At 45.5% G+C, this 23287-nt stretch overlaps 1 protein-coding gene across 4 annotated transcripts in view; it reads right to left on the minus strand.

Annotated features, from left to right (window-relative positions):
- Positions 1–15369, minus strand: part of BAIAP2L1 (BAR/IMD domain containing adaptor protein 2 like 1) — a 73242-nt gene extending 57873 nt beyond the window's left edge. For 2 of the 4 annotated variants that reach the window (XM_045576812.1, XM_045576811.1), the window contains exon 1: positions 15071–15369. In XM_045576812.1, the coding sequence (XP_045432768.1) occupies positions 15071–15121 (51 nt within the window). In that variant the 5' untranslated portion in view covers positions 15122–15369. The remainder of the gene's footprint in view (positions 1–15070) is intronic. The other 2 variants (XM_036424319.2, XM_036424317.2) reach the window with 2 other exon arrangements.
- Between the last annotated feature and the right edge of the window lie 7918 nt (positions 15370–23287).

The following is a 23287-nucleotide window of genomic DNA, read 5'->3' on the forward strand; positions in this document are numbered from 1 at the left end:
AGCTCCAGACTCCCCCTCTCCAATGGTTCCTTGCTTCTCTTTCTATCAAAAAACTACTCACATGATGTTGCTGTCCTCTCTGTCTCTTTAGTAGGAACCATATGTAAACCAAGGCCAAGGACCACGGCACCTCCGGCACCAAGAACAGTGCCTGGACCACCTGACCCCAAAGTGCCCATCAGCAGCAGTACGCTAAGAAATTAAATACCGTATTTTTCGGACCATAAGACGCTCCGAACCATAAGATGCACCAGTTTTTAGAGAAGGGAAATGAAGAAAAAAAGATTCTGAAACAAATAGTGTCCTAAAATATTTTATGTGCATTAAAACCCAACATCACAGTCATAAACACATGTAATCAACCCTGTAAAGTAAACAGCAGCATTTAGAACCATTTTAGAGCCGGGCAAGCACACAGAGACCACACAGAGCCGGGCAAGTAAAAAAACTTTTTTTTTAAAGTATATGTGTAGGCTATATTTGGACCATAAGACGCAGGGACTTTTTCCCCCCACTTCTGGGGGGAAAAAAGTGCGTCTTATGGTCCGAAAAATACGGTATACATGCTCACAGATGAACCGGCCACCTGATGCTCATTCCTCTCATCTGAACACATTGCTGCAGACACAGTGACCCAGGGGGCCAATTAGCCTAGAAAATCGGGATGAGGTAATGGGGACACTGCTTTCAATGTCCTTAGTTCAAAGTAACAGCTTCAACCAAGGATCACAAAAGTCGCAAGGTTCTGCCTTCTACCTATGAAGGCATAATGGTCTGAAAAAAATAAAAGAATGCTAAGGCTTTCCTTGTGAATTTTGCTTCTTGACTCCATGTTTTTCCAAGTTGACTTTTAGATTATTTAGGCATTGGGCAGAAATATGGCCCTTAAAAAATACTTTGTTGGAAACAATTTAAATGTCTATCAACTGGTGAAAAGGTGAACAGATGTGGTACATTCATAAAGAAAATATTGCCAAAACCGATTTGGCTCAGTGGATAGAATGTCAGCCTGCAGAATGAAGGGTCCCAGGTTCGATTCCGGTCAAGGGCATGTACCTTGGTTGCGGGCACATCTCCAGTAGGGGGTGTGCAGGAGGCAGCTGATTGATGATTCTCTCACATAGTTGTTTCTAACTATCTCTCTCCCTTCCTCTCTGTAAAAAATCAATAAAATATATTTTTTTAAAAATAAAACATTATTCAGCCATGAAAAAGAATACAGTACTACACACTACAACACAGATGAACTCCATTATGCTAAGTGAAAGAAGCCAGTCACAAAAGACCATGCATGACTCCGTTTTTACAAAATGTCTACAAAAGCCAAATCTATAGAGACCAGAAATGTATTAGTGATTGCCTGGGGGTGAGAATGAGAAATGGCAGCTAACAGGTACAAAAGACCTTTTTGGGATGAAGGAAATGTTATAAAACTGGATGGTGGTGATGGTTATGCAATTCTGCAAATTTACTAAAAATGACTGACTTGTATATTTAAAATCAATGAATTTTAGTTTATAAATTACACCTCAATATAGCTATTTCTTTTATGTAAAAAAGGGAAAAAACCACACAGCAATAACAAAGATCCTTGACTCTGTTGAATGTTCAGGCTGCTGAGGATTAGGGCTCTACATCAGGGTTGGGGAATGTCCAGCCCACGGGCCCTATAAGGCCCCTGATATCATTTGGTTTGGCCCTACCAAGGCATTAAAGGTGAATTAATGAAATGTTTGTCCAAATATAGAAGACTAAGTTTTAAGTTGATAATTTTGTATGGCCCCAAAAGACATTATAAAATATCCAAATGGCCCTTGGCAGAAAAAAGGTTCCCCACCCCTGCTGTACATCCTTACTGCTATGGAATGCCACCGAGCATACTGTGTGCTTGCTCATTCCCGGGTTGCCTCTAACTAGTCTGCCCCCAGAAGAGCCAGACACACTGAGATGCAGGTCACCCAGTGTCCTCTGTGAACCCAGTCTGGCCCAGGACCTGCCTGAAAAGTGCTACTGGCCTGCAGAGCATTTATGCCCACGTAGCTGTCTGCAGCAACGTCCCCTCCTTCTGTGAAAATCAATTGGACCCATTAGTAGAAAAAGATAACCCAGCTATTTTGAGACAAATCTCTGCTGGATTAGCAGTTGGCTTTCCAGCTGTCACTGGGGAAAGAGCTTGGCAAATGTGTCTCCAGGCAATAAATAAAAAAGTGGGTAATTACTGTGTCCTTCTAAGGCAGTTTCATAGGAAATCTTCAGCCCCAGAGATAATGCTCCGTGAAACTTCCACTGCGCCTTAAACACTGTTCTGCCGTCATTCTTCCTTTCCTTTATCCATAACCCAGGCTTGGGTTTATAAAAAGTGATTTCTGCCAAAGTGGTCCTTTAGAGTGCAGAGAGCATGCTGGAGAGGAAGCCCACGGGGTGACCTGGCTCCTTCCATTGCATGGGACCCGAGCCTGAGAAGACATTGGGCTAGTGGTCAGCAAACTCAGGGCCACCTCTTGGGGCTTCTCCTCTCCTAGAATATTCTCAGAGAATTCTGAAAGCACCTTCTGGATCCTGAGTTCCTTAAGAACCAAGTGATGAGAGCCAGTGTGATTGTCCAGAAAGGCATGCGTCGCTACCTGTCAAGATACCTTACTAAAAGCACAGCTCATGACCTTTTATTTCATTGTTTAAAGAAAAAGATTTCTGCGACAAACTCCGCTTTCCCTATTCCCTATTCATTGAGGGAGCAAGAATTATTCTGAAGCAAAAGAATAATTAAGCAAAACAAAAAGGTACCAGCACGCTGGGGGGAAAAGTAAGGGTGTGTGTCTTATAATGGTTCAAACCTTTTCGATGAAATTACCAAGTGAATCTAGAAAAATTAAGTCCCAGAGCTGTCCCACCCAGTGAATTAGTGTAGAATACAGGTTTTCAATTTTTTTAAAATGTGGAGGGAGAACCAAATTACAGACAATCTGAATTCATGACCATCTGATAAAGTAACGTGAAGAAAAAATAATGGTCTGAACATAGTTTAACACTAGAATGTTTCATTCTAGACAAAAGTTTTATAGTTGTCTGAGGGTGGGACCATTTGAAACCACTTTTCCTCGTAGTTTAAATGCAGACAATCACACTGGGTCCAGGGTCCAGAATGTTCTCTAACGCCATGTAGTTTTATCTTGCAAGTGCCAAGAAAGCTTTTGGGGCTGAAAGCAGGCGCTCCTAGCCTTGGCAATTAGGAGGTTATCAGATACTGTACCAACGTCCAGGCCACACTGACTTTCATTGGCCAGGGGATTTGGGGACCCCGTCTCAGAATTCAAGCAATTTTTGGACTTTGAACTTCAGAAAGAGGGAGAAGTAAGATCGAAGTAAAAACCACTTCTTAAAATTCCAACTATGATCATACAAGTATCCATTTTTGCTTGGTGTGTAGAGGTACATGTTCTTATTTGAAAGAGTGGAAGCACAGTCCTTCCTATAGCTAGCTACAGACCAGGACAACTGCTATATAACTTTCAATCACAATCTGAAAATGTGCCTCTTTTCTGGTATTTTCCTGTGCGGTGTGGGTGTTTTGTGTGTGTGAGAGAGGGAGCGAGGGGGGAAAAGGGAGAGATGAATGGATGAGATTACAGCAAATACTAGATATTATGTGCACTTACATTTCACTCCACTAACTCTGTAAAACCCTTCTCACATTTGGGCCTTTGAAACAACATACACTTGTTCCATCTTTGCTGTATACCTACAGCGAGCCCGAGCCCAGCCCTATGCGGGATGGAGAGAACACAAGGATAAATGAGGAAAGGGTTCCAGCCCTTGAAAAATGCAATCTAATAGGGACACAGGCATGAAAAAGCCCAAGGCGATCCGGATTGACATAGCAAAAATAAGACATGCAAACACCTTTAATGTTACTTGAATATAATTTAGAAACATATAACTTTATCACAGACAGGTGTCTTATGCTAAGGACACAGTAACTGTTTAGTTCCTGGGTTTTAAATAGCTGTCGAAGGTTGCACACGCTGAAGGCTATGGAGCACACCAGACTGTCTGGCTAAGTGTTCCTGCCTGCCCAGCTGCTTTAAAAAGGTGTGCCCGGAACAGAGCAATGAATTTACAGGACAGAACGTCTCCTGTGCTCCACCGTTTGTTTAGAACGCCCTAAAATACTTATAAGGTAAGAGGAACTTTACTAGATCAAAGTAAATTGCTGATTTCATATAGCAAGTGACATTCTTTTTTCTTCTTTTTTAGTTCACTAGTTCTTTCAAAATAATAGTATCTGGAGTAATCCAGAAATTCTAGAACACTTCCCTTAATCAGACCCCAGGAGATGGCTCATTCTGCTTTATGTTACAATCACAGCCCTTACAGTCTGTTAAAAACTGCAATAATAATTTTAAAATAGTTCAAGTTCATTACTTATATGTCTCAAATACCAGTCAGGGGAATCAAAATTTCCAACATTCTTTTCTGGTATTGCCTCTCATCTACTTCTCTCATCATCCAACTTTCCAAAGACTTCTTACAAATTGCCTAAGACACTTCTCATGAACTTAACCCACGCATATATATTATAACTTCCCTTCTTTCTTTCCATACTTCCATTACAAGATGAACTAAAGTCCAAAGAACTCTGGGAGAGAGGGTGGGGAAGGATGATGCTGGGCAGGCCACAGTGGAGGGGAAAGGCAGGAGACACTGAAATCTGGCAGTGTTGTCCTGTCATAAGCTACAAACGCTAGAAAAGGACAGACTGTGACTCCAGCACTTGGCTCAGCTGTGACACAAAAGAGAACAGATGCAGAAAGAATGAGTATAGGTGGTAAGCTAGGCACATACATAACAGGTGCCCAAACATGGAAGCTATTATTGTGTTATCCTAGTCTCACCAGCAATGGAGTAGGTGAGGATTTTAGTCACAACTGTGTGATACACATAGCTCTTCAGAATTTACTAAACAAGTATTTCTGAGTTCTTTACTATGCAACAGCGCAATGAAGATTAAACACACACACACACACACACACACACACACACACACACACCCTAACCGGTTTGGCTCAGTGGATAGAGCGTCAGCCTGCGGACTGAAGGGTCCCAGGTTCGATTCCAGTCAGGGCCATGTACCTTGGTTGCGGGTACATCCCCAATAGGAGGTGTGCAGGAGGCAGCTGATTGGTGTTTCTCTCTCATTGATACTTTTAACTTTCTATCCCTCTCCCTTACTCTCTGTAAAAAAAAAAAATCAATATCTCACACACACACCCCTCAAGGAGTGGAGAACTCCCTGACAAGAGACAAAAATTTGTGCCAATAACTATTCAACACTGTTCCTTAATATCTACTCGGCTCCACCTCTGTGTCAGTCACCCTGGGGATAAGATACCAGGGATAAGCAGTAAACAGATGAAAATCAATGCTCTTGTGGTGGTTACAGTGTTGCAAACACAGGCCACACGCTGAAGGCTAGCACACCGTTCTAAGTGCTTTCATGTTTTATCACGTTCAATCTTCACAACCACCACATGAAGTGGGTACTGTTATCATCTTACTTACAGGTGAGAAAACTGAAGCACAGGGTCACATGGAGGAAGATATGGCATTACCAAGCTCATAAAAAAAAAAAATCTGGGCTAACACAAAGATCGGATTGATTAGCTGAAGAAGCTGTCTTATCAAAGGGCACAACCGGACTGGGTGTCAGGAACAATATTTAATATGGTTTTCACACTTTGAAATATTCTGTGCTGTCAGGTGTAGCTGGTGTCTGGCACCTAAGCTGCTCCAAGGGTACAATGAAGCCCATGTTGTGATAAAATATGCCACTGAGTCTATCATATTAACCCCATTAACGTTTTATTTAAAAAAAATCACAGCACATATCGATAAATAAGGAATTATCATTGTGATTTTCCTAATTTTCTCTTGTCACTTGAATTTTTGTGGCCAGAAATGAACAGGTCTGTTAGCTTAGGTGTTGGGTATCTGCACTTGATAGGCACACGGAGAAGACAAGGTTGTCTCCGGTACTCCCCTCCCCTCCCCCTACAAGCAGGGCCTCCCTTTCATAACCCAGAACACGGGAAGGCCAAAGAGCAGCCCTTCGGTGCCTGGCAGTCAACTCATCATCAGAAATCTGCTCTGACCCCCAAACCAACCTTCCTCATGTTTATTCTAGGCCACGTGTGCTAAGCACCTGAACTTTTACCCTTCTTACTTTTGACAGGCTGTTATTACTACTTTCGTACCTTTCAAGGAGGCAGCTGCTTGTAACGTCAGGAACAAGACTTTAAAAGATAACTGTAAGAAGTGGAATTTGGGTGTTCTCAGTTTAGAATTCTTTTTCTGCTCCATTCAGTCTCAGGTGAGTAAATGTACTCCCCACAAGTAGGAATTACAGGAAAACAGTTAAGATTTTAAACCTGGTTTATCTTTGAAAAGTTAATTTGCCAAACAGAAAGAAAAGGCACCTTTTAGTTTAGTGTTTAAAACTTTTATCCACTAAAATGGAATATATATATCTATATATATCTATATCAAATTCTGCTTTTAAAAAAACTTAAACATTATCAAAGTCATCCACTCACAAAAGAAAATGTAAACATTCCAAAAGATAGACTGAGAAGTAAAGTTGCCTTCAACCCTACCCAAGAGTAAACCACCACGATGTTTTGATATTTTTAGTGAAGGAATTGCTGCTGGTTAGGGACTTTTAAACCTCCGAAGTACCATATAAATATAAGAGGCAAACCTGAGGGTATTTTCACCGGCCTGCTGGTCTCTCTACAGCACAGATAGCTCTAGAACAGAAGGCACCAGTGAACTCTTGGTTAGGTCTCCAGGGGTGTCATTTATTTTGTTTCGGAAACACATTCTGGAATATTTTTCATTTAGTTTTGAATAAGCGCGAAACCAGCAACACTTTATCTCGTTTTATACCAGTCCAGCTTTATGCACAAAGGTTTGAGGCAGCGGTTACAATCAGAACACAGTCCCTAAAAAAAATGATAAACTATAAAGACACTCAAGGTCTGGGAAAACATAAATAGAAGTATAGAACCAAGGCTGAAGAAAATAATAAAAGTATAGAGGCCTGAAAGGTCACAGAGCTGTAATTACTCTGCACACATCTACAAGTGACAAAGTTTATGGAGGAAATGACATCCAATAGTGGTAGAAGATGTTATCCTGGCCAATGTTCACGAGTCACTATTTATATTGTAATATGCATGTTTTATTACTGTTTAAAAAAATAAGTCCTCTATGGGTTACAGGAAAGGAAGTGGTTTGAAAAGATCAATTCCATTGGTTTAGAAAAGGTTCATTTGCACTCAATCAGATTACAGCATAATTTGGGGCATGTTCTATGTAGAGATTTTTGTAACGTGTAGCAAATATGCGTTAAAACGCCCCTACCCTCTGACTCACATCCCCTGCTGCGAATTTAGCTTAAGGAAAATACCACTGATCTGTGCAAAGCTTTACCTGCAATGATGCTCACTGCAGTGCCTTAATAGAAAGCACTGGCAATGATCTTATGTCAAACAGAAGACGAGATCAATAAATGATGATGAAGAATGGAGTTCTGTGGTCACCAAAACAAGGCACAGAATACTGACTGACATGGAAAGATGTACTGAAAATATTGGGAAGAGGGACAAGTTCATATTGTTATCTCTGGGTTGTGGGTTTCCACTTGCGGTATAAATATTCATAGAAATTTTGGAAATTTTCTGGCAGCAGCTCTGGCCAGTAGTTTGCTTGGTTTGTGTCCTGATGCGCCAAGGTTGCAGGTTCAATCCCTGATCAGGGCACAAAAAGCAACCAATGAATGCATAAATAAGAGGAACAACAAATCGATGTTTCTCTCTTTTGCAAATCAATAAATTAAAAAAAAAATTTTAAGGAATTTTCTGGCCGCAGAGAAAAATATAGTTTAAAAAAACCTGAGATTAAAACCGAAACACATACATAAAAATATTAATGACTGTTGGAAATGCTAAGAAGTATAATTTGGTAGACTTGTTCTCAAGCATGTACAATCTAAGTGGGGAGAAGAGCCAATTAAAAGTAACATTTCTGCTCTGGCTGGTGTAGTTCAGTGGTTAGAGTGTCAGTTCATGAACTGAAGGGTCTCAGGTTCAATTTCCCATCAAGGGCATGTACCCAGGTTGCAGGTTCAATCTGGGTGCATGTGGGAGGTAACCAATCAATGTGTCTCTCTCACAATGATGTTTCACTCTCTCTTCTTCTTCCCATCTCTCTCTAAAAAAAAAAAAAAAATCAATGAGGAAAAAAATATCCTCGGGTGACAATCAACATACACACACACACAAATAACATTTCCTTCAGAAAGTACTAGCCTTAAAACCTCTTGATTCGACTGTAACTCACTGAAATTCTTTTTAAAAAAACAAATCATTCATTTGCAAGAAAAGTCCTATTAAAAAATATGACTTTCATTAATATTCAATTAACAATAAAATTCAATTAACCAGACCTAGCCAGTTTGGCTCGGTGGATAGAGATCTATGGACTGAAGGATCCCAGGTTTGATTCTGGTCAACGGCACATGCCCCAGTTGTGGGCTCAATTCCCAGTAGGGGGCGTGCAGGAGGCAGCTGATCAATGATTCTCATCATTGATGTTTCTATCTTTCTCCCTCTCCCTTCCTCTCTGAAATCAATAAAAATCTATTTTTAAAAATTCAAGTCGAGCCGGGACCTGTTTGGCTCAGTGGATAGAGCGTCGGCCTGCAGACTGAAAGGTCCCAGGTTCGATTCCGGTCAAGGGCATGTACCTTGGTTGCGGGCACATCCCCAGTAGGGGGTGTGCAAGAGGCAGCTGATCGATGATTCTCTCTCATCGATGTTTCTAACTCTCTATCCCTCTCTCTTCCTCTCTGTGAAAAATCAATAAAATAAAAAAAAATAAAAAAAATAAAATTCAAGCCAAAACTAGTTTGGCTCAGTGGATAGAGCATCAGTCTGAGGATTGAAGGGTCCCAGGTTCGATTCTGGTCAAGAGCATGTACATTGGTTGCGGGCACATCCCCTGTAGGGGGTGTGCCGGAGGCAGCTGGTCGATGTTTCTCTCTCATCAATGTTTCTAACTCTCTATCCCTCTCCCGTCCTCTCTGTAAAGAAATCAATAAAAATATTTTTAAAAATTCAATTAATCATAACTACACATGCTCCCAGCATTCCATTTTGTTTATATCTTTGCCCCCAACATCTCTTACACCAACCTTTTGATGTGTTCAGTTACGATAGTTTTAGAATCTAAGGAAGTTAAATGTACGATTTATTCCACTGAATACAACCACCAGTAGAAGGCCTCTCTCGGGCCCATGCTCCCAGGCCCGGCTCTGTCTCCGGACATTCGGTAATCCCATGGAGATCAGGCTCCTGCCAAGGTTGCAGATGTCCAACCAGTAAGCGTGGGGCAAACAGTTTTGTTTGCTTTGCGTTTAATTAAAAATGTTTACTTGCTTCCACCCATCAGAGAGGCCAAAATAAAAAGGAAGGAAAACACCGACCTTTGGTGAGGAGGTAAAACAACAGGAATTCTGATACACTGCTGGTGGGAATGTAAACGGATGCAATTGCTTTGGAAAACTGCCTGGCAGTTTCTACCCAAACTAAATATTCAAATGCCTTATAGCCCAGCCAATCCAATCTTCTTTATATGCCTAAGAGAGCACCTATGCCCGTCAGGATGTCCACAGCAGCACTATTCACAGTAGCCTGCAGTATTGTGAAAACTATCTGAAGGCCTCTCAGCAGTGTGATCTGTTCACATAGTGGGCTACCATACAGCAGAGAGAATGAGCTGACAACAATTATTCCAGTAATATGGGTGAATCGGACAAACATGTAGAGTGAAAGAAGGCAGATAAAACAGGCGGAACTAATTTTAGTGCTGTGAGAAGTTAAGAGAGTTATCTTGGAGGGGGTGTAGCAACTGGAAGAGCGTATGGGAAGGACTTCTAGGGGCTGGTCATGGTCTGCTTCTTGATCTGGGTGCTGGTTATACAGCTGTGTTCCGTTTGTGACAATTTAGTGACTATACACACCTAAGCACACCATTCTGTGTATATGTGTGTGTATGTGTATTTTAAAATCCTCATCCGAGGACATTTTCATTGATTTTTAGAGAATGGGAAAGGTAGGGAGGAAAAGAGGGAGGGAGGGATCAATGTGAGAGAGACACACCAATTGGTTACCTCCTGCATGCAACCCAACCAGGGCCGAGAATCAAACCTGGGTCCTTTCCGCAGGGGCCAGCACTCCTGCTGACTGAGCCACACCTACTCAGGGCTCCGTGTGTATATTATAGCTCAATAAAAAGGTTTTAGAAATAAATAAAGAACATTTTCAAATGACAACGAGGTTAAATTAATGTTTGCACTGTTTTTAGAACCATTTTTACTTTGGAACTGCAGAAGAAACAGCTATGTGGAAGGTGGTGGTCGGGGGACAAAATCTAATTTGTTGCAATTCCATGCACATCAGGACTCCCTTGCAAGTCTGCCTGTGGCTCGTTACAGCGGAAATGCAGGGCAAAAATTAATGCCCAATACTGGCATAATGTCACACACTCAGAAGCAACCTGAGACTTGTGAATGGTGTCCCCTGTCCAAGTGGTCCGTCTCCCAGCTTCACAATAAAGGCTGCTGCCCTATCTGCAGAGCACTCGTGTTATCCTAGCTCTAAAACCTCCTTCCAATCAAGAAAAAATGTTATGACTAAAAAAGACATCTATTGTTTGGCTTTTATTTCCATTTTCCCCAAACAAAAAGCTACAATACTGGGCTGTTCAGTTTGATATCGATACCTGGCAACCCTTCTGCCACTATCTGGCACATGAGTCTTTCCTAAACCCCTTCTTTCAGTCCCCATGGAGCCAAGAGCAAGTTGTCTGGGCTCTGACAAGCCCATTTTTATCTTCAGCATACCTGAAGAAAGTGCGAGGGGAACAGATGAAGATACCAAGCACTGTGTAAAGCTACGGCAAGAAACATAAAAGGCAATTTAGAGATTCAAAAGCTACACCCATACAGCACAGTCTACAGTCTGCACTGGACACCACCCAGGCAGGGACTTTCGCTTACCCCCCACCCCCATTAAATCCAAGTGGAGAAAATCAAACCAGCAAACAAGCAAACAAAATCTAGTATACATGCCGAGATTGCTTGCTTTACCCAGTGAAACATAAGTACCTCTTTTTCTCATAAAAAAAACACACAAAAAAAACATACATACAAAAAACATGCCGATGACAATGAATTACCAGAATGACAGAAAATGTTAGTGACATCTTAGCTCACCAAATTATAAAAGATATTTGTTTTGTGCGTTTGTTAGTCACTAAAACTAAATTACTATACAAAAATGGGAGAGGTAGAGGCTGTCATGTGGACATTGGTCACGCATAGGCTTTGGGACTCAGGTTCTTATATTAAAAAAATGTTTTAATTGGTTTTAGAGGAAGGGAAGGAGGGAGAAAAGAAGGAAGGGAGGGAGGGAAACAGGGACGTGAGAAATAGTGATCAGTTGCCTCCCACAAGCACACTGATGGGGATCAAACCTGAAACCTGACTGGCCCTGACGGGGAATTGAACCCACCACCTTTTGATGCACTGAATGACACTCCAACCAGGGCATGGGACTCAGTTTCTAAATGGTAAACAACAAAAAATCTATAGCCACCCTGAGGGCTGATATATATTTATAATGAATCAAACACTATCAAAAGTGTCAAGGCAGGGTGGGAGCCTAGAATAAGAGAGGTGCTTATTGAACGTCAATTTATTCAGCACACATGCACACCTACTATGTGCCAGGGCCTGTTGTACTATGTACAACAAAACAAAGCTCTTTTCCTTTGGGAGCTCACATTGGCACGGGAAGACAGACAAATGTAATAAGTAAACAGGCCCTAAGGCAGTAAGAGCTATGGGGGAAAGGCAGGTAGGTAGGGTTGCAAGATGGATATTGTTTTCTGCAATTTTAAAGAGTTGTTTGAGCAGGCCTCTCTGAGAAGGTGATATAAAAAAAAACAAAAAAAAAACAAAAAAACCCCGACTTCTGTGTCCCCTCTCCTCTCTTTTTTAAAATGTCATTTCCCTCTTCACTGCTGCTTTAGCAAGATTAATCCCTAATGATGTCACACCCACCTCTCCTCATCTTCCAGACTTTAACTGTTCTAACTTCTAAGAAGGTTGTGGTTACTCTCAATTAAGGGTTGCTTTTTTTAAACTTTACTTCTTCCACGTACCACTCAAGCATACACTCATCAGAAAACCATGCAAAGTCACTAGCAAACTACAAATTATGGGCATACTATAGATTGAAGTGTGGGGAAGGGGAGGGACCTTTGGTTTAATTCTTAATTAGCAACAGCAGCATTACTTGACATCTTGGGGCTTATTATCATGCCATTTGTTTGTGAAGTGGTAAAACACACAACCTTCTGGGATTTAGCATGGATCTCCAGCAATCATTTGTCTAAGTGTATATTTAGAAAACTCCTGCAGTGTGTACATATTTAAAGATATCTGACACTGCATACTTTATAATCCCCGTTTTCTCTAAAGGGTTTATTCCTCTATTTCAAAGTTGGAGAAATCTGAGTGTTAAAGAAAACACCTAAAACCCTTACAAGCAAGTCATAAAATCTCACTTGCAGGTGGCTTTTGTAATCGCACCTGCTTAAGTTATGGCTGGTTCTATTAGTAAAACACTGGAGATTGCTAGGTAACCTAGAAGGAAGTTTCCTTTTAAAAAGAACTAGCTAGACTCATCAACACCGCCAGTAGATTTTTTTTTTTTTTTTTACCATATTAGGCTTAAATTGTTTTCAGTGTTGGTAGTGGGGAGGCAGCACCAGGAGCAAGAGCCCAAGAGCAATAGGTGAAAAGATTTCAGGCTTTCAATGAGACCCTCGAATGCAAAATTTTACTGTGCATTTCCATCACGGCCACAGCGTGAGCTCGCAGCATTCACTTCAAAGATTACATATAAGCCTGTTGTCTAGAGCTGTGAATTTGTCTTCTACCATCCTGACGTAAAAAACAACAAAACAAAACAAAACAAAAAACACGATCCTACGACCTGAACGAGATGGTGATTAAAAGAAATCAACAGACATCTGTGAGCTTTTAGTGTGTGTGAAAACAACCTGGGAATGAAAAGCAAGGAGGCAGGTACTGCTCTCTGGTCTTCAGTGTTATAATCTTTCAAAATATGAAAATCATCTAACCTGCCTTACGTCCGCAAATACGTATAATCAAAACTGTGAAACCCACAGGTCGCCCCTCCTGCTGCAGTTCCCGGGGGAAGGCCAAAGCGGTTGGCTTGGCAGGCGCTGAAATTCACTGCAGGACCCGGCCCCTCCGACGGAGTCATCGCTAAAAGTGAAAGTCAGGAGGCAGGGAGGAAAGAGCAGAGCGATGTTCCTTCCCGGGCACCTGAGTGCCTGTCTCCAGTTATCTCCACTCAGACTGGGCGACGCTGCGCCTGGCTCTCCCAGGCAGGGGGAGGGGAGGTACGCTGCTCCCTTTTCAGAGCCTCCGCGGCCCTGCGGGAACCTAGACTCTGCCTCTAATTTGCAAGGTCCGCGTTCCTCAATCGCATCCAGTTTTCCCTTCCCCGACACTTAGAGCAGCTACTGCTCCCCCCAAGTCTAAGAGGACTGTTTCCTTTACACACTCGAAGAGACCCCACCGTCTTCAGGAATCTTTAGTAACCCCCACACACATGTTAAACTTTAACATTCTCATTTCTGGAATTTCGAAATGCCCTCTATTAAGGAAACACATGAATAAGGAACAGGTTTTGGTCCCAGTGACTTACTGAGCCCCCAAACGCTGTGTCTGTCTATAGATTATGTAATTCACGTTTGTATCCAGATGAAGGAAATAGTGTTTTTGAACTTCCAAAGACGGATTAAGAGTATACTGTCACGCTCTTTTAAAATTCTTATCCCACAACAGTCCACCAGCTCTTGTTTCGGGAATTCACACAGACCTTGCCAATCTAGTAGGCAACTTTTAGGGTTAAAAAAAAAATAAGTCTATAAAAATGACCATCCTGTGGGCCCTAAACATGAACTACAAATGGGATCTGGAAAACTAAAAGTCTCAGCGGCTTAAAACAAAAGTTGTTTTGTATCCTATTAAGAACAGATGATTAAACACGTATCTTATTTCCACTGGAATTCACCTATAAGTGCTCCGACTTACTCGGCCGGCCACTAATCCCCAGTCCGTGTGTTTCTGGAAAAATTCTCTCACCATCAAAGCCGGCGAAGAGCATGACCCTCCAAGCTTGCCTTAAGGCGGTGGTCGGCAAACCTAGGCTCGCGAGCCAGATGCTTCCATCAGGTTGAAGACTTTTTTAGCAAAGGCCAGCTTAGGAGTGCCCTGATTAAGTTAATAACAAAGTTTAAGTTTGAAAAACTTGGCTCTCAGAAGAAATTTCAATCGTTGAACTGCTGATACTTGGCTCTGCTGACAAATGAGTTTGCCGACCCCTGTCGGAGGGGTCTGTGTGAGTTCGCCGACCACTACCTCAAGGTCCGGTCCCTTTCATGGCACCCGGGCTGCCCGGGCCGCCAGGGGCCCACGGAACAGCCGGCGGCCGGGGCGGCGGAGCCGGGGCTGGGGAGCGGAGGGTCGGGGTGCGGGCCGCCGGGGAGGGGGGCGGTCCGGCCGGCACCCCGTTCCCTCCCCTCCCCCGGGTCCCCCGCCCCCGCTCACCTGGCGCCGCCCCGGGCCCGCGCAGCCTCCCTCCGAGGAGCCGCCGGGAGCGGGACGGGCCCCGCAGCGGCGCAGACCTGCCCCTCCCCAGCCCCCCAGAAACGCCGGGTGCCAGCCAGGAGCCCCGCGGGCGTGCCCGGCGCCCGGAGCGCGGGGCGGGGGAGGGGAGGCGATCCCCGCGGGGAGTCCCCTCCGCACCCCACGCCCGACCTCCGCCCGCCCGGCCTGCCGGCCCCTCAGCCTCGGACCCCGCCCCGCGCCGGGCCCCGGCTCGCCGCCCCTCGGCCCCCTCCCGGGCCCGCGTACCCGGTAGGTGTTCTCGGTGAGCCGGTTCACCTCCTCCGGCCCCTTCGACATGGCTGCAGCCGCCGGGCGGGCGCGGCCGGGCCTCGTGGCCGCCGGACCCCGGGCGGTGGGAGCGCGGGGGCGCGGCGGAGGGGCCCTCGAGAGGCGGCCGCCGCCACAGCCGTGGGCCCGCCGGAGCCCGCGCGCGTCTCCGGGCGCCCAAGTGTCAAAACTTGCCGCGCCGCCGCCTCCGCCGCGGGAAGACCGTGAGGAGTTGAGGAGACGCGGCCCGACGCCAGCTGGACGAGCGGGCCCGGCCGGGCGGCCCCACCTGAGGCGGCGGGGGCGGGGCCGGGGCGGGGCGAGGCTGTCCTACCTGAGGCGGTGGGGTGGGCGGACCCAGCCTTGGGGGCGGGGCGCGGCGGCCTGGGTGGGCGGGGCAGCCAGAGGGAGCGTGGCATGTGGGCGGGGCCTGATGTCCGGGTTGGGCGGGCCTAGCTTTGTGGGCGGTGCACAGGGGACCTGGTGGGCGTGGTCTACTTGCGTAAATGGGCGGGGCGGCCGGAGGGAGCGTGGCCTGTGGGCGGGGCTTAGCGGCAGGGCTGGGCGGGGAGGAGGTGAGTTGGGCCAAGTGGGCGGGGTGTCCCCACCTGTGTTGCACCAGCGGGGACAGCCAGCCTGTCCCCTTAGCTTCCGGCGGGGAACTCCTGGTGACTCAGAGACCCCGCAGGGCGTCGGTGGCTCAGGTTTCTCTTCTGCTTGGGCAGGACCTGTAGCGAACGTGGTCAGGCCTCCTAGAGCCCTCTTGTCTCTTGTCCGTCACGGAGCTGGTCTCATAGGTCCCAAGACCCACTGTCTCCCCACACCCAGCCCTCCCTTTTGTGGACCGCGGGAAGAGGGGCCCACGTCCCCAGTTGCAACTGATTTCCCTGCTAGACTCCTTCCCTTGCACCCTGCTCGCTGACCTCAAAGATCTGAGGAATACTGCCTCCCCCTGCCCCCTACCACCCACAGGCTCTCATAGATGAAGAAAGGAAGCCTGCCACTTGCACTTCGGGAAGCTCCACATGTATGAAAAATTAATAAATGCCAAGCTCTGGTGGCAGGAATGGCAGTATGTGTTTAAACTTTACATTAAGAATGGCCTTTAACTCAATGCATTTCACCATGCTGTTCACAAGACCGTTACTAGATCCATGATAGAATTCCATGCTGGGCTGAGGTGTGGAGGCAGCCCTTCCTTCCAGCACTCAGAGTCTGAGCAGGTGCAGTGGCTCCTGCACTTCCTGTTCTGCCCCCACAACTGGCACCAGCACCAGCCTAGACCCTGAGGACCCAGAACAGGCTCCTCCTACCTGGGATCACCGCTCAGCAGCCGAGACATTCACCCAAGCTTAGCGGGAAGTTCTATTTTGATTTTTAAAAACTTCTGACTGGCTGAGCCGTGGTGGCTCCGTGGATGAGTGTTGACCTGTGAACCAGGGGGTCACGGTTTGATTCCCCGTCGGGGCACATGCCTGGGTTGCGGGCTCAATCCCCAGTAGAGGTTGTGCAGGAAGCAGCCGATTCTCTCTCGATGATGTTTCTATCTCTCTCTCCCTTTCCAGTCCTTCTCTGAAATCAATAAAAATATAATTAAAAAACAACAACCAACCAACTTCTGTCTGGGCACAATTGCATCTTTTATGGGCTGTTGGATATGAGGCTCCGGTGATAAAGTTCACTGGGAAATGCGTACAAAGAAAGCACTTTGGGGCCCGAGTGGGGAAATCCAGGTGTATGAGATGCTGCTGGACTTAGAACAGAAACCAACGCTTGGACTCTGGGACAATGTTATCGGATTGGCAAGCCATAAAACATGGCATGCCTGGCAACCAAAAGGTTATGTGTTCTTACATGTTGAGGGGAATCACACATCAGTTGCAGCTGCCTCTCTTTTTAACAAGTTCCTTGCATTGGGCTCATAAGATTTGCCAGTTGGCTTTCCTTATATTGACATGTACTCGGGGCCTCATCATCACCGCTGTTACATAGTAGGCTTCTCCAGAATGTCTGCTGGTTTTTATTTAAACTTGAAAATCACTGCCTCGACTTTGAAGATCACCTCTTAGCACTTTCCTCTGTGCCCTCGGACGAGTGGGGTCACTTCACCTCAGCTGCAAGGCAATCAGCCAAGGAGCTGGAAAGAGAGCAGAGGCTTAACCTTCCGCACCCTGCAGCTCAGCAGTGTGATTTAGAGCTGGAAGAGACAGGCTAGTGACCCACCGTAGAACCAGCAAGCAGCTCCGATGGCCCGGTTGGATCGCCAAAGTTGGAATATGCTCGAAGGACCAGGTTCATAATCATATGCAAATCTTCAGTCAGATTATTTGGCTATTGTAACTCTCCTGTCACAGAAATAACTTCCCAGGCAGGACCGGTCTGCTCCTTTGAGGAGTCTTGGAGAATGGTCACTTCTTTGGTTGGTACTGGCGTTAAGAGTAGTGCCATTTAACCCCCAGCTCAGAGCTTGGCATATTGTCACTGGGAAACCCCCTGTTGGGCCTGTTGCTGTGTCCAATAACGAAGGCAAGGTTGAATCATAGTAGGCATTTATTGAGAAGGCTGGCTAACCAAGGGCGCTTACAAGCATGAAATCCTGCCTCCCAGCAAGACTCAAAGTATAGGGTTATAAAGGGGAAGGGCTGGGGTGAGGAACACAGCTATGTGTAGGCCTGGGGGTCTCCAGACCTCAGCTATTGCATCATAATTAGTCATCAGGTGATGAGATGAGGTTGATGGGATGATGTTTTGATTCCTGGTGGGTCATCTGACCATGCTAACTGGTTCTGCTTGCTGGATTCACAGCTGAGTCATCTCCTCAATCTCTTCACACAAGCCTTGAAAAGGAAACTTTTAGAAAAAGTTAACTCCCTGATCCTATATAATAAAGAGCTAATATGCTAATTAGACAGAACAGCAGAATGACTGCCTAGATCAGTGATCGGCAAATTGCGGCTTGCGAGCCACATACAGCTCTTTGGCCCCTTAAGTGTGTAGCTCTTCCACAAAATACCATGGCTTGGGTGAGTCTATTTTAAAGAAGTGGTGTTAGAAGAAGTTTAAGTTTAAAAAAAAAAAAAGAAGAAGTTTAAGTTTAAAAAATTTGGCTCTCCAAAGAAATTTCAATCTTTGTCCTGTTGATATTTGGCTCTGTGGACTGATGAGTTTGCTGACCACTGGCCTAGACAACCTTTCGGATGAAGCAGGGGCTGTGAGGACCGAGCTCCTTGCATGAATTTCATGCGTCGGGCCTCTAGTTCTCACACAAGAAACTTAACCCCCTATTCACATAGGAATATGTGTTCTAAGATTTAAAATAATATGATTGCTTTTCAGATTAATTCAGGTGCTCTATCTATTAGATTATAAGTCCCCCCTATCAGTATGGGTGCCTGGCAGGTGTTTGTTGAACAAAAGAACAGGTGAGTATTGATTATCTATCTGCTCTGCCAGGGGCTCTGCTGGGGCTGCAGAGTATAGAGTGACCTGAGCTTGACCCAGGCCTTTCACATGGGTGCAGGTGGTAGAATCTGAGGAGCAGGATCATGAAAGCTGTAACAGAGGTGCAATCCTAGGTGCTGCAGGTGTGAAAGGGTGGGGTGTCAAACGGTCTCAAAAGGCCGTTTGCAGTAGGTGCTTCGAGTATGTCTGTGAGTTGCACTGAACTTGAAAATCCACAGTCTTGGTTGCCCCAAGACTCCATGATGCTCCAAGTGAAGGGAAGTGAACCAATGGAAAGGAATGAATGACTCAAGAGAAACCGAGCAGCCGCCGCTGGCTTTAATGGTTCTCCACTAGAGTCTAGATCGATGTGGTGACATCACAGTTCCCTTTTAGGCCAGGCCGGACAAGGGGAAAAAACAAAGACACAGACATGCCAACAAAAAACAGTTCTCTGCGCGTTGAGGAAGCCATGAGCCACTCTCCAGCTGCCCAGAGCAGAAGAGGTGGCCTGCCTCCTGGGAGATAGTACCATAGCCCATGAGGGGCAGGCCACCAAGGCTGCTTTCCTCTCTTCGCTCCGGTCTGAGTTTAAGTAATGGAAGATCCTCTTTATGTTAACAAAAGTTGTAAGAGGCCATTGCCTGTGATGACGTCGATGACGTTTTGAAAGCCATGCCCCAACAGGCTCTGCCTTGGAGATGGATGTCTTTTTCTGAACTAACTGTGGGGCCTGGGAGGGGCTGGCTGCCTGGATGGGTGCTCTGGGGTGTCCATGTGAAAGCTACTGTTCTGTGACAAACGAGGTACCTGCTGATGACAGCAGTTTTAGGCCAATTCCTGTATAAAATACCAAGAGGAAGGGTGTGAACTGGGTGTGGTTTCTACACATAGCTAAGTGATCAGTCCATAGTTTGCGTTTTTTTCTGACATAGCAAATGTGCATTGAACACTCCTTTACTTTCCTGTAACTTTCTCCCAATCCAGGAAGCATTAACTTTTCAAGCATGCTCAGTTCATTTTTGCTGCATAGTTTTTCATTTAACGGTTAGCCTTTGTCTAGAACGTTCTCCCCTTGCATTTTTCCTTAATTTAGATTTCAGCCTCATGCAGCCTCAGTGAGGCCTTCTGTAACCACCCTGATTCAATAAAAATCCTCATCAGAAGTCTTCTGATCCATGAGTATAAATGTCCTTCCATTTATTTAGGTCTCCTTACATTTTTAAAGCCATGTTTTGTAGTTTTTAGAGTACAGGTTTTACACTTCTTTTGTTCGATTTATTCCTACGTGGGTTTTTTTCCCATGCTATTATAAATGGAATTATTTTTTATTTTCATCTTCAGATGGTTGATTATGAGTGTATAGAAATAGAACTCACTTGTTTATATTGATCTTACAACCCGCCACCTTGCTAAACTTGTTTATTAGTTCTAACAGTTATCAGAGACTGAGGAAATTCCCTTCAATTCTTAGTTTATTCAAAGGGTGTTGGATTTTGTCAAATGCTTTTTCTGTGTCTATTGAGATGATCTTGGGGTTTTTGTCCTCCAGTCTGTTGATTTGGTGTATTACAATGATTGATTTTTGTATGTTGAATCAACCTTGCATTTCTGGATTCAATTCCACTTAGTCATGGTGTTTAAGCCTTTATATATCTCTGGATTCAGCTTGCTAATATTTTGTTGATGACACTTGTGTCTATATTCATTAGGGATATTAATTCATTGTTCTCTTTGGTTTTAATACTAGAGTGATACTGGCCCCATGGAAGGGATTGGGAAGTGTCCCCTCATCCTCTGTTTTTGAAAAGAGTTTATGAAGAATTGGTCTTTATTTTTCTTTAAAAGTTTGAACTTTGCTTTATGGAATGTGTTAAAATTGCTAATCCACTCTTTTATTACAGGTTTCTTTTTGAAACTGTTACTTTCTTATGGTTTCTATTCCTTTATCTCTTTAATTATTTATACTATTTGTTTATGGTCTCTACCAGATAGCTGGTTTCTGTTTCATTTTGTTTGGTTGTTTATGGTGTCATTCAGCCCCGGTGTGCCTGCTGATTCTCTACGATGGTGGGTCACATCCTTCCATTATTTTGATTTTTCATGCTGAAGTCCTCTTTAGGGGCCGTCCATTTTGTCTGTAAGAACCCCATGGACCTGGGGTAAAGTATTCCTCCGGAGAAGCTTTGCATTTGTCCCTGGTAGGCATTCCACGCAGGAGTGTAAAATTCAGATGGAGCCCCAGGATGTGGGCTCGAGGGACTCATTTCTCTTAGGGTATCATTTTCTTCTTCTACTAAAGGTCTCAGTTAAATCAGACTCCTCTGTCCGTCCGCCCCCTCACGCCCTCTCACTGGCTCATAGGCGTCTGAGGACCCCACCAGCACCAATGGGCCTTCGCATCTGCCCCCATCCCGCACCGGCCTCGCATCCTCACACGGGGAAACATGCAACCTTTGAGATGCCTGACCCTTGGGGCCCAGGCCCAGCCCCACTCCTCCCATCCACGCCCATAAGGCCAAGGCCTCTTGGTCCAGGGCTTGGTTTCCTTTTGAGACAGGAGATGTTTCCTCTTTTCTTGCCAACTCAGCTGTGCGTTAGAATGGTCTTGTCACATCTCACCCACAACGTTAACCATTCATAACTGGAGGAATTCTGGGTCTTCCGTCCAGCAGACGCCTGAAAGGGCCTTCGTAGCTGGCCTGGGACACCGCCCCTGGGATAAGGGCCAGGCTGGGAGGCCAGGATCGCATTCCTGCCGGCCTGGCTCGGAATGTGGGACCGGACAAGGTCCTTTTCACATCCTAGTCTCCGTTTTCTCACCTCTGAGGGAGGGTGGTTGATCTTCCAGTTACTTTCAGCTCTAAAATCATCTGAAAAATAATTTCTCCTGGCGTCTAGTCCCCGCACTGATTCGGAACTCTCTCTCTCTTATCTCTGGGTGCCGATGGCCTCTGGGAAGGGAGGCTGTTTGCCGGAGGCAGAGATAACCTGAACATTCTTTCCTTTTCCAAAGGCTGTCCTGAGAACTCTCAGAGATACGGCCTCCCGGGCCAGATGGGTGGAAGTGGGTCTGGCTAATGTCCACTGGCCTTGTCTTGATTGCTCCCTGGGAAAACATCAGCAGAGAAAGTTCCAGACTTTCTTTCCCTAAGCAGATTTTATTTATTTTTCTAGAGTTAGCAAATTCCAAACATCGATCACCTCTGCAAATTTCCTCTTCCCTGGAGGAAATCTTTGTACTTTTCCTTGACTTACCTGCAGTAAGTTCTGGAACACGCTTACCTCCGTTGGGCTTTTTCTGAGCGGGAAGACTTGGGAAAAGGTGCCTGAAGTGCTTTTACAGAAATCTACGGAGCCAGAGAAACAATTCTCATTTTCTTCCCTATTGCCGCTGTCACGGGTGAAGGCAGACACTGGATTGTTAAGCAGTTCACCAAAGTGAACAGCAGGGGGTGCTCAGGGATGGGATAGAATAGAATTTTTTTTAATTTTTCCATTAAAGGATTTGACTTTCAACACTTTCTCTTCCAGGGAGAGCAAGGCCTGCCTCTGAACTGTGTTTTTGTCTGACCCTGCCCCACCGCCCACCTTATCACACACCGTGTTTGTGTCCCTGCACCTGCCAGGTGCCACCTTGCCACGTGGGCCCTTCAACGTTGGCCTCTGGCATTTCCAGCACATTTTTTTCCCCCCCAGAACAGCTCAGACCTTCTGTAACCTTCCCCTGTGTCTATACCTGGGCCTCCGTGCTGACTGACTCGGAATTTCCACGGACCTATGGGAGCAGCGCACGAGGAGAGAATGCTAAAAGGGGAAGGATGAGCCCCGGGGATCTTGAAATTCAGCATAAAACGAACATTTTCATTAGGCAAATGCATGCAATGATAAATAATTAAGCAAACAACCTTGAACGGTAATTTGTTTCTTTAAAAATGCCCCCAATATATTGACATTGACCAAGAAGCACGAGATGGCCTAGGGATCAATGGGAACTCTGCTGAGCACGGAAGGCAGCCCTCGCCACTTAAGCTGGGTGTAATGGCCATTAGGATGCGATCAGCAGATTTGGAAAACTTTTAGCGAGCATTTAGCTATGAAGTCAGGGGGTGCTCTCGGTCCTGCAGTAGGAATGATAAATTCCTGGTGGACAGTGCTTCGCCACCTTAAAGTCTCCCACAGCATGCCCTCACCATCCGTGCGTTCTTCGTTGTATGGAGAGACATTTAAAGTCTATAGTTGCGGTGGTCTTGGGAAGGCGACCAGCAGAATAGGACCCAGATACTCCATGCCCGTTCCTTGTAGAGGGGCGGGAGGGCACACATCTTGGTTTTGCTGGGTTTCCTTGCAGAGGAATGGCGGAATAGATGCAGTTCTGGCCAAAGAGGGCAAGTAGACAAAGATCTGCTGAGAGGGTAGAAAGTGAAACAGTTGGGGTTCAGGCAGCCCCCTGATTACTTCCTAGAAAGCAGATGTGATGCCTGTGCAAGAAGTAGCCACCGTCTTGCAAGCTCGAAGCAGCGAATGAGGCTGGAATCAACGCTTTGAGGTTAGCAGGTGGAGAGGGAGAGAATGGACAGTACCCAGAGCACTGAATTTTGTGTTATTTTTTTAAAATATATTTTTATTAAATACTAAAATTCATGCACTGGAGGTGGAGGGGGGAAGGGTCCCTCAGTCTGGCCTGCACCCTCTCACAGTCTGGGAGCCCTCAGGAGCAGGAGGTGACCTGGCGATCAGGGGAAGGCGATGCTC

The sequence above is a fragment of the Pipistrellus kuhlii genome, unplaced genomic scaffold, assembly GCF_014108245.1.
Source record: "Pipistrellus kuhlii isolate mPipKuh1 unplaced genomic scaffold, mPipKuh1.p scaffold_m20_p_8, whole genome shotgun sequence".
NCBI lineage: Eukaryota > Metazoa > Chordata > Mammalia > Chiroptera > Vespertilionidae > Pipistrellus > Pipistrellus kuhlii.